The sequence below is a fragment of the Copadichromis virginalis genome, linkage group LG14 (assembly GCF_057382275.1).
Source record: "Copadichromis virginalis isolate Kocher_CV1m ecotype Utaka linkage group LG14, C_Virginalis_male_GT1.1, whole genome shotgun sequence".
In the NCBI taxonomy this organism is placed as follows: domain Eukaryota; kingdom Metazoa; phylum Chordata; class Actinopteri; order Cichliformes; family Cichlidae; genus Copadichromis; species Copadichromis virginalis.
Genome location: NC_140631.1, coordinates 8,424,455 through 8,440,412, shown reverse-complemented (window position 1 = coordinate 8,440,412; position 15,958 = coordinate 8,424,455). Strand labels below are relative to the sequence as shown.

At 38.8% G+C, this 15,958-nt stretch overlaps 1 protein-coding gene across 3 annotated transcripts in view; it reads right to left on the bottom strand.

Annotated features, from left to right (window-relative positions):
- Positions 1–15,958, bottom strand: part of LOC146693359 (chloride channel protein 2-like) — a 183,386-nt gene that overhangs the window by 90,539 nt on the left and 76,889 nt on the right. For all 3 annotated transcript variants that reach the window (XM_085479176.1, XM_085479177.1, XM_085479178.1), the window contains 4 exons: positions 7,188–7,319; positions 5,086–5,214; positions 3,990–4,123; positions 631–708 (listed from right to left, as the gene is read on the bottom strand). In XM_085479176.1, the coding sequence (XP_085335302.1) occupies positions 631–708; positions 3,990–4,123; positions 5,086–5,214; positions 7,188–7,319 (473 nt within the window). The remainder of the gene's footprint in view (positions 1–630; positions 709–3,989; positions 4,124–5,085; positions 5,215–7,187; positions 7,320–15,958) is intronic.

Sequence of the window (15,958 nt, the reverse complement as noted above, 5' to 3'; positions counted from 1 at the left end):
GAGGAAACCCTCAGCACATCACTAATTCGGGTATGTTGGTGCCAAAGCCCAGACTGTGGCTCTGAACTTTAACAACATTCAACAAAAACCCCTTTCTGATGTCTATCGGAGTCTCAGTGCTGTTCACAAATGGTACTGGAGACTGGAGATGATCGGTGTTTGACGGCATACAGTCTGTTCTTCAAAGAGCATTAAACTGGAGTCTTTGCCAGCAACGATGAGATCATATGATGCGTAAGTATACAATTTTCCCACAATATTTATGAGAATGGTGAACTACCCTCATACCTTTTTTTTTTCCATGTGCAACCAACTAATGTAAAAAGTCAATAATAAATATCATATAAAGTGAATATGTAGTGCTTTTTGGCTTGGCTTAACTGCTGAGTACATTCACCAGTAAGGTAGGGTATGCATACAGCCTGAAAGGAGAATCCCAGCTAAAGCTTTAATGGGAATATCAAGATCACATCTGGATTATGGCATCAGGACAGTTCAGACCAACAATGTGAGATTTTAGCTTGAAAATAAAGGTAAAATATTAAAATGATTACAATAAAGTAACAGTGGATGTTTAAGATTATATAAAAGATGACTTTTTTGTGTTATATTAATAAGTGTTAGCCTTACCTCATAGATTCCTCCAAACAGAGACATAAACTTGCTGAGGAGAGCTGCACACAGACTGGCGATGTGCACAAAGGGACCCTGACAGGAGGAATAACGCAGACAGAAATCAGGTTAAAAAAAAAATTACAAATTAAGGAGCACTCTGGGCTCCTGTTTATTGTGAGTCAGTCACACAAGACAACACAACTCTTTGAAAACACATCAACAGGGAGAAAGTCAGCGGGAATATTAACATTCAGAGTATGAGGTTCAAAGTGGAACTAACAGGATTAAAAGTGAGAGCAGCAGAAAAGTGATGCTCAATTTAAAAGGCAGCGAGAGGCCTGCTCTGAATCTAAACGCTGGGTGTTGCTGCAGTGCTGTGTAACCAGAAGGGCCTGAGGGCTGTTTGTGTGCACAAGTGTTAGGAAACAGTGTTTTCCTGCAAGAATGTCTTCAGGCAAGGCTGTCTTTTGTGGGTGTAGGAAAAATCGTAAGTAAGTAAAATTTTATTTCTATAGCACCTTTCAAGACAAAGATCACAAAGTGCTTCACGAAGAAGTACCAGAGCATTTAAAACAAAACAAACAAAAAGTTAACCAAATGCATTTCCAAAAAGCTGAGTTGACACCTGATCTGTTTTTGCTACAAAAAACCTGAAAAATACTCAGCGATATAAACAACATCTGCATCGTGAAGTAAAGGGATGTAAATATTCCCAGAAAAACAGTCTTCTCTCTCCCAGCTGGATCAGAAAACATCCCTGTACCTTCCTACTTTCCGTCACCTGAACCCAAGGGATGATGCAGGGATGTGAATGAGCAGCCAAAGGTTCATGTGCTGTAGTATGTGAATATACAGAGAGATTTAAGGCAAGTCGTTTCACAACACATCCTACCACTGTTCAGACACCTTACTGTGACCTACGTGGGTTTCTGACAACCAGTAATGATTTGAGTGGAAGCTCGTCTTCTGAAGCGATGCTTAATGTTTATTTTGAATGTTGTAAAAGCCGGCATTCAAAGCTGAAAGGGCCCAGCTGCTAGCGAAGGCTCTGTATCACAACACAAAGGTTTAATGCTGTGAATCACTGAAACTGTGCTAGTAAACATCAAAAGCAGAATGTGGGTCAGCGCTTGGGTTTCGCTGAAAAGTAAAAAGAGAAACTAGATTGTGTCTCATAAAGGTAGCGATAAAGACATGGCTGTCTGTTTCTGTCCTACAAAAAAAAAAAACATACTAACTGTACTTCTGTTCAAAACAAATTTGACATCTTAACCTATCTTACTAGAAACTGTTAGTCTTCACTCTGTGCAAACATACATATAATACATGTATTTGTCCACCAAGCTTTCTTGTCATTTCTTTAAGCGGTCTTCAGGAATAGTTCTCCAGGCTTCTTGAATGACAATCAAAGCTCTTCTTTAAATGCTGGGTGACTTTTATTTCACTCTCTCTGAAGATGATCCCTCACTGCTTCAATAATGTTGAGGTATAAGCTGTGAGGACTCCACCAAATGTCAAAATCCCCAAGATCACTGGCTGCAATGCAGCCCCTAACCATAACAGACCAATTACCACTGACTTTCAGTTAAGTTCTTGCTAAATCTGGCATATGTCAGCCTTTTCTCTCTGTTTCCCTTCTTTAAGAATAGCCTCTTGACTGCCACTCTTCTACTGAGACCACTTCAGATGAGGCTTCAGTGAATGTTAGTTGGATCAATTGAAGGGCCAGATGCATCTCTCAGGTCCTGTGTCAGAGGATTTTTTCCTATGTCTTAAGACATGACTTTCAGATACTGTTTATCAGGTAGTTTTGTTAGGCCTGCCATTTCTTTTGTCCTTCACCAATTTTTTAAGGACACACTGCACACCATGCTTTAGAAATTACCTGGAGCAAAAATTATATTTTATGTCTGACAAACTGTGTTACCTTTGGCATTTTTCATAGATTCAACTAAAGAAATGGGAACAAATTAAATGTTTTTGTGGCAGGCTACTAGTAATAAAGTGCCAACACACACATACAGTTATGTCATGTCTGTTATGTGTAGACAGAACACTAGTTTATCCCTTGGGTTAAGAGCATTTTTTTTTATTGAATGATTCATAAGTCAGCAGCTTAGCAATCAAAAAAAATATTCCTATGAAAATAGTCCATTATCAGGACTGGAAAGAAAATGAGTGAAAAACCAGCGAATTTCCAAAGATAATATTTGAAAGATCGTCAGAAAGCTAGAGAACTATTGCTTATGACCACTTTAAAAATTATAAGAATGTTTAGCTCCTTGGAAGCAAAATATAAAGAAATGAGAGGTAGCTCAAGACTTTTACACAATGCTGTATGACCAGTTCCACAAAACAATAGTAACAACCTACAGAAACTGTAATAGCATGGAATTTCCAACGAGAGCAGGTTTTTCCTCATGCAGAATATTATTAGTACTTCTCTGAATTCTTAAGGTAAGACTTTTAGTCTATAAATTATCAACAGCTAAAGTGATAACTGACCATAGTTAAAGCAATAGTTAACAACTTACTTTTTCCAGTTTATAGAAATAGAAAGCTCAATTTTGCTCTAAACCCTTAAGAATTAATTTGTTATACAACTGAAACAACAAACAAAAGTAAAGCCAATACCAAAATTATATTGGAGAGAAACCTAACACCAGACAGAATAGTCTTGCTAAAAGCTAACTAGCCCAGTTTAGTAAACTACCAGTAACTACAATCTCGGCCAGATTAATGAGATATTGTTTTACCTTTTAGAAGTAAAAATGTATTCCACCTTTTATTTTTTATTCCACCTTATAATTTGCCTAAGTAGGTATAGAAATGTTTTAAAATGGCCTATTTTTTTAAATTAAAATGTTAGCTTAGCTAGGAGCCTTTAAAGCAGAGGTCCCCAACCCCCGGGCCTCGGACCGGTACCGGTCCATGAGTCGTTTGGTACCGGGCTGCAAGACTTGAGGCTCAAGTGTGAAATGTATGGTTTTCAGGGTTTTTATCGGTTTTCAGCGTTATTTTGTTATCGTTTTTATCGTTAACTTGGTTTTCCTGGGTCTTCACGTGTGTTATGAATAAATGTTCTTTTCAGTGCCGGTACTGGTTTTATTTTGTTGTATTTATCCGCGACACCTTAAAGGCCGGTCCGTGAAAATATTGTCGGGCATAAACTGGTCCGTGACGCAAAAAAGGTTGGGGACCGCTGCTTTACAGTACAAAGTCCTTATTCTCAACTTCTCTGTTAGTATTGTTAATGCAGGCAGACACAAAAGCTCAAAAGCATATTCCCATTCAGAAAGCTACTTGTATTCATTTGTATGTACACACCATGCAGTACATGTACATTTAGAGTGAGTGAAGCAGATTTGTTTTACCTCTTTGCCTAGTGGCATGCCACTGCCCAGGGCACAGGTGAGGCCGATGACTTTGGCCACAAAAGTTTTGAAGGTGAGGTATTCTTTTAGGACGACTCCACGCAGGATGGTCTTCATTTCTGGAATACCTGAACCTGTAATAGGACAACAGTGGGCACGTATAGCTGATTGTTTTAAATCGAACATCATTTTTCAAGCTGTTATCATTCACAACTAAATCTCTAAGAAGAAATCCAACTATTTGATAAGAATTTAATAATCATATTAATTAAGATGAACAAGATTTTGATCCAATAAATTCTGATCAGTGCATGACATCACATCTGTGTTTTTTCTACCTCACACAAAAAAAGATCTCACCATGTTCCATCCTATAAGAGGGCACAACTTCTAAAGCTGCAACTTGTATGAATTTGGGTGCCAATTATAGCCTGACCATTATTATCAGACTATTATGTTAGCAACAGTCACTAATGTTCAGTCTATCAAATCACAACATGCTTATACCATTATTTATGTAGTAGGGGTAGTACACTGTGTTTTGAAGGAATGTTTTTTTAGTAAAACTACTGGTGATATTGTGTCGCTATCATTAAATTTCTAGTATTTGTTGTCAATCACTATATCATTCTAGTTCAGATTTGACCCACATGTGGACTAAAATAGTTCCATCTCACCTTTTGGTTTTTCACCCTAGTGATAGCCTTCACTTGCATCAACATTTCTTTGTATCTCATATTCAGATTTCCAGTGAACAGCTTCAAAACACAGGTTTAACACCCTGGATCTTTTGTCATGGAATAACAAGTGAACAGGCCTCGCCTGGCAATGAAAGTCTTTGATAGTCACTTGCCCAATTACTTTTGACATTCTAAACAATGGTGTTTATAAAAATGAATGCAATACATTCACTCCCTTGATTTAAATCTTATAGTCTGCACTTCAGCCACATTGACTGTTTGATTTAAAATCCTTGCTGTTGTTTATTTTTGGCCCTGCAAAATTAATTGATTATTTTGTGGATACTCACTCACAAGGTCTAAATTGGTTAAATGCAAGTGGTTAGCAAACCAGTATTATTTTATACGTATCATACCAACAGCCTGTGGAGCAAGGATCTGAGTGAAGCCTGCGGAAAAGGTGATGAGGACAACAGGGTAGGTGACCCAGGCCAGGTACTGCAGGAACACATTACTGTCCAGACCACCGTACATCCACTTCTGTGCTGTGGACACAAACCAGGACAGACGTGTAAAGCCACCATCCACTGAATACAGCATTGCAGACACACTCCACAGGAAACAATGTGTTCATTTCGAATACAGTCAAAGATAAAACTTCACAAGAACAAACTGATGAACACACACAAGCCCACAGTCAATGCACAACCAGGAGAGCGGCTGTATAAATATTTTTAAAGACATGAAAGATGTGTAGCTGTGTGGTTTTTCTCTGCACAGGACAGGTAGTTAGTCATGTTCTGGATCCAATTACGAGAACTGTACAGGTTAGCATCCTCTTGAGAGCGACACACACACACACACACACACACACACACACACACACACACACACACTTTGAGAAATCCATTTGAATTAGATGCAGTCCTGTGAGGTTTCTGATCAGCTCTCGCAACTTTCTTCAATCGTTTTAAAGTGTCTTCCTTCCTCTTCCTGGACTGTACTGTTTACTTAGTGATTAATCCCTCACCCTCGTCATCTTTTTTCTCTGTTTCTAAATCTACCTCCATGTTTGATGATAGATGTCATAAGAGGCCTTCCATTCATCCTTGCTGCCATCCTTTGATCAACCTTGAATCCCCAGTTATCCCTCCACCACTCTCTCGGCTTCCTTTTTTTTTTTTTTTACTCACTTCTCTCTTACCCCCAAACTTTTGCCTGCTACACCTCCTTGGTTTTACTCCTCTAAAGACGTTTCACACATCACAAGCTGCACATTATTATCATCTGCATTCGTTTCCAACAGGGCTCAATCCTCAGTAAAATCTTTCTATTTACAAGGTCCTGTAGGGACAGATCAATAAAACCATTCCTAATTAATTACCACATTATGCAGATGTCTGGATAAAGCTCTGGAAAGAGTTTCACTCTGCAAAACTCATCACAAGAAAAAAAGCTTAATGTCTTGTATTTGTCTCCATCTATATAAAGCAGAACCCTGTCACATTGAAAAAGTAATATACTCTTATTTTAATTTTTATAGCCCTTCCTGTTGTGTTTTTCCATTTCCTTGGAGGAATAACCAGGTCACCGTTTCGGCGGTCCTTGAGCTGCCTCTCCAAAAAGTCTGTTGTCTTGCAGTCCACTGTTGTGGTCTACAGCCGGTTGGAGATGTCCTTGTTCTGCTTTAAACGCCGACTGCAGTTCTGCTGCATAAACTCCACAAAAGTGTAGAGCTGAACAAAGACTAAATTGACAACTGCTCTCTAATGTGGTGGAGCTGATCTCAAATAGCAGGATAAAAGACTAACTGGAGAGGCTGCTGATTTCGGCCTGATTTACTTGCAGAACCACCTAGAACTCCCACAGCTTCCACCAAACAGTTCTGCAAGTTATGCTGTTAATTAAGCAAAACTTGCTGTCCAACTGGAAGAAGGTCCAGCACCAAGTCATCAGGTGTTTTAAAGCTTTTTTTCTTTCCCCCCATTATTTTCAGCCCCTTAAGTACCATTTATTGCCATTCTCTACCAGGCATTTATCAAATGGCACCTTCCTGAATTTAAAATCTTCCCAACCACTGGTACATCTAAAGGTCTTTCTCCTGATTACATTTCCTTGGGAAAAATTTGGTATTAAAAAAAATGGATGGGAGAATTACACCAGAATATAAGTTGAGTGAGGCTTTATTTTTGCCATATGGAAATAATTTATTTTCTCCATTTCTAAAGCACTTAATTGACTAATTCCTTATATCATGCTAGTTCAAATTCTTAGTTTCCCTTCGTTTACACTTCATGTTTGTACACATGGGTAAAAGTGTTATCTGAAAATATAGACTCAATATATTTTCCCATCTCTGCTATCTCACCCCTTTACCACCTCCCCCTTCCCACTAACTTCTCTCTCTTCCCACTCTAATCCCAATATAAAACAGTCTGTACATTACTTGCTTGTGTTACTATTGGCACTCTCCATTCTCAAACCCACAGGTGAAAAATGCAGTCCCTTGCTTGCTTACCTTGTAGGCAGATGGCGATGCAGAAGTCCACCACCCAGCTGACCAGGGCCATGAGGAGTCCCAGCAGGATGAGGAAGATCCAGTCCTCGCCGACACGCGAGATCAGGAACTTCTGACAGCGAACCGTGCAGACTAGAGGGACGGCAGGAAACAAGGTAACATGTTAGGACTACATCACCCAGAGATTGGCACTAACACTTGGACGGGGCAAACAGAATCTTTTCAAAATTAGCCAATAATAGCTGTGTTTCCATCCAACAGTTTCTGAAATATTGAGCACCAGTAAACATGCTGTCTGCTCAGAAAACTACTTCATCCTAAATGCTACAACACTTTAGTGGTGAGTGATTTAAAAAAAAACAAATCTAAAAAAAACAAAAAGGCAAAAGTTCATCAGTTTCCTAAATTTAAGATCCATATAAAGTCCAGCCAGAGTCCAGCAACAAGCAAGCCATGGGAAACACTGTCTTTTGAAGTAGGTGAATTGCTTTTTGACACAATTTAGAATTTTTCTTCGTAAAACTATGAAAATATAAAATAGAGGACCACTTCTTCAGGGGCTCCATGAGAAACTGTTTGCACGTTAGATTGCTCATGGAGACATGCGCTTCTGATAAATTCTTTAATTAGATTTCAAGGCTGCAAGGTTTTCAAACTTGTGAAAAGTCAATTCATGGGCAGACATCTTAAATTCTAGACAAATGAGATGTTCTATTCTGAATAGACTTTTGTCTTTGTGGTGCAACTTAATAACAAATACCTTTTATGACAGTGAAAGGTAAAGAAAACCAAAGAGTAATCTTCGACTTCTTTGCATTGACTTGAGTTTTTAGACCTGAAAACCATTTCCTTTTTAAATAAAAAACTGGGATGGAAACTCAGCTAGCTGAGACGTGGAAGCCACATGTTGGAAATGTTACATGGGATGAGAATAAATCTGTCACTGTTACCACTGGCAGCCATGTATAGCAGAGGTTACAACATCACATTCAACCCGTGTCCAGAATACGATTTCATACACAACGTGTCGAGATGATAAAGACAAATGAGACTACACTGATCAATGAATATTAAATGCACAACAGAAATGTCACTGAAACAGAGGCACTACGAAGCCAAAACACAAAGCACACACAAGGCAGGTTATGAGGCACAATCACATCCGCTTTACTTACCTAGAAGCAACGGGAAACTGAAATTCACGGCTAATATACTGTATAATCCTCAGTGTGAGCCATGCATACACTTCTAGTAATTATGACTAATTGCTGGAACCAAACATTAGTTTGACAGTGACTCATTAGGATGTTCACGCGCACACACCATAATTCATACAGCCTCTTGTTCACGCCACATCTCCCCCGCCACCCTTTTTCCAAACCTGTCCTCTGTTCCCCATTTCTCCTCTGCAGGGGAAAGACACTTGGGTGCACTGGGTCCTTTTTACGCTTCAGCATGTAGAACAAATGTTCATGTAACACTCCAAATACTTGGACTTTTTTTATTTTAATGGTTGACCTTTATCGCATTCAACTTTTTTTAATATTTCTGCATGGACATGAATTCCCCAACCTTTATTTAATTTAAAACCTGACATGTTAGGCCATGGTTCTCTATCCTTCATATCTCTTATTACATCTGCCCTCCATTGACTTCTGGTGATCTGTCAATATGGAACAAATAAAGAAGAATGACTGTTATTCCTTAGATTGCAAACATGTTTGTCTTTCATCAAATAAAGGTTAAAAAATTCGATAGAATCGTCAGAGCAGCGTTTACTTCCTTTATCCATCTATACAGGCCACCTACTGATCTTTATTTAATCCATGACATATGAGAAATATTTATTTTTAAAGAAAAAAAGAAAGAAAGAAAGAAAAACCACACACACACAAATTGTATAAATTCTTCAATAACTGAAACAAGGGGTCATATCCCACAGTAACTGTGTGACAAAGTTCAGGTCATTTCTTGATTCAGATACGTTTTTGTTGGAGTGGAACGTGAAGACTTCATGCCCTCATGCATTCAGTGACTTTTGTCATTTACAAGGGTCCAAATAAGGCCCAGACTCCACATACTTAGTGACATAAAACAAATACACATGTATATCTTTTGGCATTTCCAATATGTACTGCAATCTCTTGTCTGCTGTCACACATGTGGACACCAACACAAAACAACTGCTGGCAAACAGAAAAAGAAACTTCTACAATCACCACACTTGGATCGTTCTTTCACTTTAGTGGCATGCAAGTTTTACCAAATCAAAACAAGTTAAAAGTATTTTAGTTTAACAGATGAGCGTTCTGGATTCATGAAACATAGCAAACCTGGCTTTTATAATGGCCTAAATTATTTGAGGCATGGACTACACTGACTCAAAAAAAACCATCTCCATGCAGATGGGTTCACATTTCTCGAACAGCAGAAGACAGATCCGCTTTACAGGATGGAACCCGTCATAAATCTTTTCTTCCCCCTCAATTTCCACCATAAGTTTTGACTGGGACTGATTCACTGAATTGATTTGTTTTTTATAAATAAAACCTCTCAAACTCTTTGCTCTGTGGCAAGATGTATTATCATACTAAAAAAGTGACTTCATTGTCACCAAAACTACTTTGTATTGATAGAATATATATAGTACAATAAAACTGCAGTTGTATTGTACTTTCTGTTATTTTTGGAAACAAGTAACAGAAGGTGTTTTTAGGGATAAGTGCTAGCTGTAGCATCTCAGCAATGTTTTTATTAATCCTAACTTTCGAATCCCCTTGCCCTGTAGATCTGTGGGAGTAGAAATCCTGCAAAAGCCACTGAGAAACCAACCTAAAAACAAACAAACAACCATTCAGTTTCCTGTAGAGGTTTGTGTGACATCTCTGTGATGGACACGGGAAATGGAGAAAGAGTCAGACAGGACAGGAGGGGAGGGGAATAAGAGATGCTGCTGGGACTGAGAAAAGGATGCATGCAGAACACACCCAAGTCGCACTTCAGCTCACATACATCCACGCATCCCCCAATCAACACCTTAAGGAGCAGCCTAACACGCACATGCAGGTGAAAGCTGTGACAAACACAGAACGCACATACACAAAGACACACTCTGCTTTCCATCACTTCAGTCAGTTATATGACAAATCTGAGAAACAGACTTTGTACATGTGTATATTTAGATATACGTGTTATCAGAGCATGTGTGTGTCTGTGTGTGTGGGTGAGGTGTCTGCGTCATCTCACCCACGGGCCGTCTGTGTTCTTGGACCCCTTCTGCCATCTAGACACTAACACTCATTTACATTGACTAGAGTGTGTCTGTGTGTCTCAGGGTGTGTGTGTGTGTGTGTGTGTGTACGAGCATTTAGCCTAAAGTTTAATCTTGCCTTTTTGGAGATGTAATTTAGTTAGCTCAGCCTGTGCTGGTATTGCTTAATAGCTTTTTCTGCAATGCGCACACAAGCACAGATCCTGCAGACTGGTTACTGAGTGTATTCTCTGTGGCATGCAATAAGCAGCATGCTAGTTCCCAATCACTGTCACTGCCTTCCCCACTCACACCCTGCAACCCCAGCCCCCTTCATCCTTAACCTCCTCCTCCTGCAGCTGCTTTCTACTAATCACATTCAACCTGTAGCTTTACCTCTCATCTCCTGCTCTCCCTCACAAAGCCTTATCTCCTGCCTTCCACTCCTTTCCACACTGCCCCCCACCCCCGACACACATGCTTTCTTCCCTCTCCCTGTTTTTCATTCTCACTTGCTCACTCTGTCCTCAGCAAAAACCATGATGCCCACATACCTGCTGAGACCAATTTAGGTTGCCTTGGAGACACAGTGCATCTAGTTCATAGCTCTGGCATTAAGATACTGTATGCGCACACGCTTGTGTTTACTTTGTTGCAACATGTTATGGAGATGCCATAATAGCAAATTAAAAGAAAAGACTAAAGGGTCAAGAATGTACCCCAGCCAATAATAAGGCTGGGGTATATAAAAGAGGGATATTTAAAAAGCCAGTGTGAGAGACATTTGGTCTCTTATTGGACAAATTCCAAATAAATGACGTTTCACAAAATCCAAAGAAAGACAATCAAACAAAATGTCAAAAACTGCAGGTCCATGACTGGCACACATGGCTCACAGGTACATTCTGTAAATTGCTGTTTGAAACCATCCAAATCAACAAAAGCTATCAACAGAATATAAACAAATAGCTTCTAGGACTTCATGTGTTAAAATAACAGATTGTGTTGGGACCAGAACTGTACTGTACCTATACTTTTATGTAATACACCTTTGGACCACATGCTATGGTGCAAAGTCTATGGTAGAAAGCTAAGAAAAGAAATATAAACTGTTTCAACACAGCCCTTAGTAAAACTCTGCCCCCTGGTGTTTAAAAAGTTACATTTTACAGAGCGTAATTACAAAAAGGTATTTTTAACCCTTAAAGTTGGAGGCTGATGACTTTTGAATATTTTCACACAATTATCTTAGAAATAACTTTGCTGTATGGTAATGAACTCTCAACAGGTTTGTGTTACAGTTTTAGTGAGTAACATTTTATTGGTCTCTGTATACATTAGCATTAGTGTTGTGCATTGTTCCCATGATCTATGCACGCAGCTTGCTAGAATTAGTTCATTAACACTCCGACCTGTCATCTAAATACAGATGGCTTAAAATGAGGCATCCAAAAACTATATCGACCTTTTCTATGTAGTCTATGAAACCAAATTAGCCATGTAAGTGGGCAGCATGGTGTTGGAAATCTTATAGTTCGGAGTTTGATTCGTTGCCTCGGGGACAGAGCAGCTGATTCCACTATGAATTATGCATCGTTTCAAAGAGTGCTTGAAGATAATGCGAGGCCATCTGTTTGAAAGCTGTAGTCAAACCAGATAATGACACTAAGTACACTAGTGTTTCCACCATGGAGAGCCCCAAAAAGAAGAAACAGAATGGCACGGGATGTGAAACAGGCAGTACATGTATCTTCAGTTATCTTGCAACTGATTAAGGTTTGCATAGAAGAGTAGTTTCAGCACATCAAAGTCTGAGATTTTTTGGAGAACTCACTTTTGACAGTTCAATAGCTGTGATGTGGACTGTGCAGTTATTTTTTCCTATTAAGAATTTCATACCAATTGATATTTTTATTGAAAAATAATGACATAAAGCTACTTTCCCTTTTAATTCTGCCGTTCAGGCACAGCACATTTATCTGTAGCCAGTAGGAGTTGCTATAAGACATGAATCACTTGTGCAAATTGTCACTCATAATTACAAATGATTAGTAGCAGTATCAGTATATCTCGGCCATGTTTTTTCTAAACAATTTAGCACCATAAAATATACTTTCAGAAATTTTCCATTATTTTTTCTGTTTGTTTCCAAAAAATATTTTTTGTTGAAGCCTTCTCTAAATTTAATGGAAATGAAAAAGGTACCTGTAATTTAGGACTAACTACAAGAGTTAATTGAAGAAACGGATTGGGTACTCTTTTCAATAATTTAAACAAATATTTTGCAGACTGAAAATTCAACTGACCTGGGAAATACCGTTGAAGTTATTTGACATCTTTTAAAGATCTCAATTTTTCCATTTTCTTAATTTTTTTTACTTTTTAAATAATAAATGAAATATAGTATATATAGTCATTTACTTGAATGTATTGATATGAGGATGGGCACAGATATGAAACAGTCTATGCAGTGACTGTACAGCCAGAGCCGTTGCTGTTCTGCCTGAAAATGTTACAAAACTCTACTGTATGAGTGTTTTCTTCCATAAGAAACGCCCACACACTTGCATGAAACGTGTAATAAGGATAAATTAATCAAACCACTCTCTCAGATGATACCAACAAAGCAATATGAAATATGTTATATTAGGAAAAACAACACATTGCTCCATCTCTGGTGTTATTGTGTGGAAAATGAGGGCAGGAAGCAGGAAGAATGAGTACATGCATCCAAGATGAAAATCACTGCAAGTGCAGAATCCCTGTGACCGCTACCAGATAAAACCCAATTATTCAAATCAGGCGCTCATTTGTTATGCAGGGTGACAGCTATATATGGGTGGAAAGGGTAAAAGAGCCTACTATTAATGCCTCAATTCTGCACAGTCATGGCAATGAGGCCTGTTCTCGTTTTGTGTGTGTATGTGCCCCCACATTCATTATGTAGCTTCATGCGTAAGGAGATATTCAATTAGAAATGCCTGGCTGTGTTTAAGACCACTGGCATAATTAGATTAAAATTAATATAGATAGAAAAATCTGACCATTCAGCTTTTTAAACGGAAACTTTTAAAGAGAGAAGGAGGAGTACGCTCAGTGGTAGAAATTAACTTCTTTAGCGGCAGAGGGGACTGGAAGGTGTGTGTGTGTGTCTTATTCTAAAAAGTGGACTAAACACACCTGCTATAAAATCTACATAAAGATCAAACACAAAAGTAAATTGAAGAAGAGGATGGAAACAACCATTCTATTAATGACATCCAAATGTAGAAGAGAGTCATTTTCATTCCATGACTGCTCTACTGTAGAGTTTACCAAAACAAAAAATCTACAACATTAGTATTGTACACTGTACAGTGTAGATTAAAGGGATAAGGCAAAAAAACAAAGAAAAAAAATATTTTGAGTTTTTCATTCCAAGATGTCTAAGTTGCAGTCTAGAGATATGCAAACCGTGCCACCCCTCTCCTGTCTACCCATTACATCAGCCTACCAGCAGGCTCTTACATAAGCTATGTGCAAGTTCAAGATAAAACGCAGAGTGAAGATGCAACATCTGTAACGTAAAATCATCTCTTCTGCAGGCAGAATGGTTTAAAATATGGAACAGATGACAGAGCCAGAGGAATTTTTTCTCCCACATTTTTACAGTGAGATCTTCAGAGACTTAGGCACGCTCTATTCTGGAATAGATGAGGGCATTAAAAGCATAGATTTGGATTGACTCTGGGTACCTGTTGTTCACACTAAGTTGATATGTAGACAACAGTGAAAAATGGTGTGCAGTGACTTTTATAGAAAGACAAACAGACATCAAACATACAGAAATGGACTTGTGCTACTAATTCCAGTGTGATCACGGACAAGTGGAGTTTATCCTGCTTCCAGAGACAATACCCAACTCTGGAAACAAAGATGCAAGCAATCTGGAAATAAGAGAAGATTTATGAGAGAATGCTGTTTGAGATTGGTTTGAAAGGTTAGTGACTGCTCTGCTTTGAATTTAACTGGTGTATATTTTTATAAACACTGCTTGCCCTTATCAGAAATATAAATGAAGACACATATACTTGACTTAGCTAGATGGTCATTTGCTTAAACAGTGAGCCACTTCAATTACTTAAAAAAAAAATATTATAACTATATATAGACTAGATCTTAAAAAAGAAAAGTCAAAGGAGGCTGGTGGCATTGTACTGTTCACACAATCGCTCCTCGCAACTTTTGGTCTCATGTCAACTTAGATTTCTATACACCTTGCTGCGTAACACAAAAGTGCAAAATAAAATAATTCAGACATCATGCTGTGCTCACAAGCTACGGTTACCTATTAACGTGCTCGGCAGATGACCAATGTGAAAGTACATTAAACCTGTATTCTTTCTAATGACCAGTATATCTATCTGCAAAAATGACATCCAATTGTACACCCAAAATAAAATTAAAAAAACCCCCCAAAGAAACCAACTACATTACTCTTCAACTTATTAAAAACTTTACAGTTACTTTATAGTCTCAATGACCATTTTCAAGTCTGACTGACTTGCCCAACTCATGTTAAATTTAAATGTACAATTCCACTTGAACTAGAATAGACTACAAAATAAGGTAAGCTTTAGGCTGTGGTTGAGATTGTCAAATCATTCTCGTATGACTTTCCAGCATCAAACTCACCTTTTGGTTATAAGGACAATGGCTGGAAACCTCAGCTCAATGCTTTAAAAACAAGACTTCAAATACACTTGATTTGTACTGATTTGTGAAGTACAAAGTCTGCCACCTCTATTTATGGTTGATATATTGGGGGCCACGAAGAGGAGTAAAGCAACGCGTTTCTTCATAGGTGCTGAATACTTATGACCAAGTCAGTATGGTAAATGGTAAATGGTAAATGGCCTGTATTTATATAGCGCTTTACTAGTCCCTAAGGACCCCAAAGCGCTTTACATATCCAGTCATCCACCCATTCACACACTGGTGATGGCAAGCTACATTGTAGCCACAGCCACCCTGGGGCGCACTGACAGAGGCGAGGCTGCCGGACACTGGCGCCACCGGGCCCTCTGACCACCACCAGTAGGCAACGGGTGAAGTGTCTTGCCCAAGGACACAACGACCGAGACTGTCCAAGCCGGGGCTCGAACCGGCAACCTTCCGATTGCAAGGCGAACTCCCAACTCTTGAGCCACGATCGTATGGGTGAGTACCTATTTGTAGGAGCCCAATGTTTAACAAGTCCCCAGAGATTCTAATGTCCCCCAGGTCTCATATATTCTTGGCACCTCTAGGCACCTTTAGAGGTCTTGCAGAATGCCTTGACAGGTCAAATCTATTTTAAAAGCACAAGAAAATGTCAAGCAATCACCATGTTTTTCTCTTCTCTGCAAACTATGCATTTGTGGTTGAGTAGTTTACAGCATGGGTAGATGATGGGAGACACTTTTAGGCTTTTAATTTCCTCAAAGTTCCCAACAGCTTTACCTAGCCCCAAGTAATTCAACTGGGCTTTGTGATTCCGATG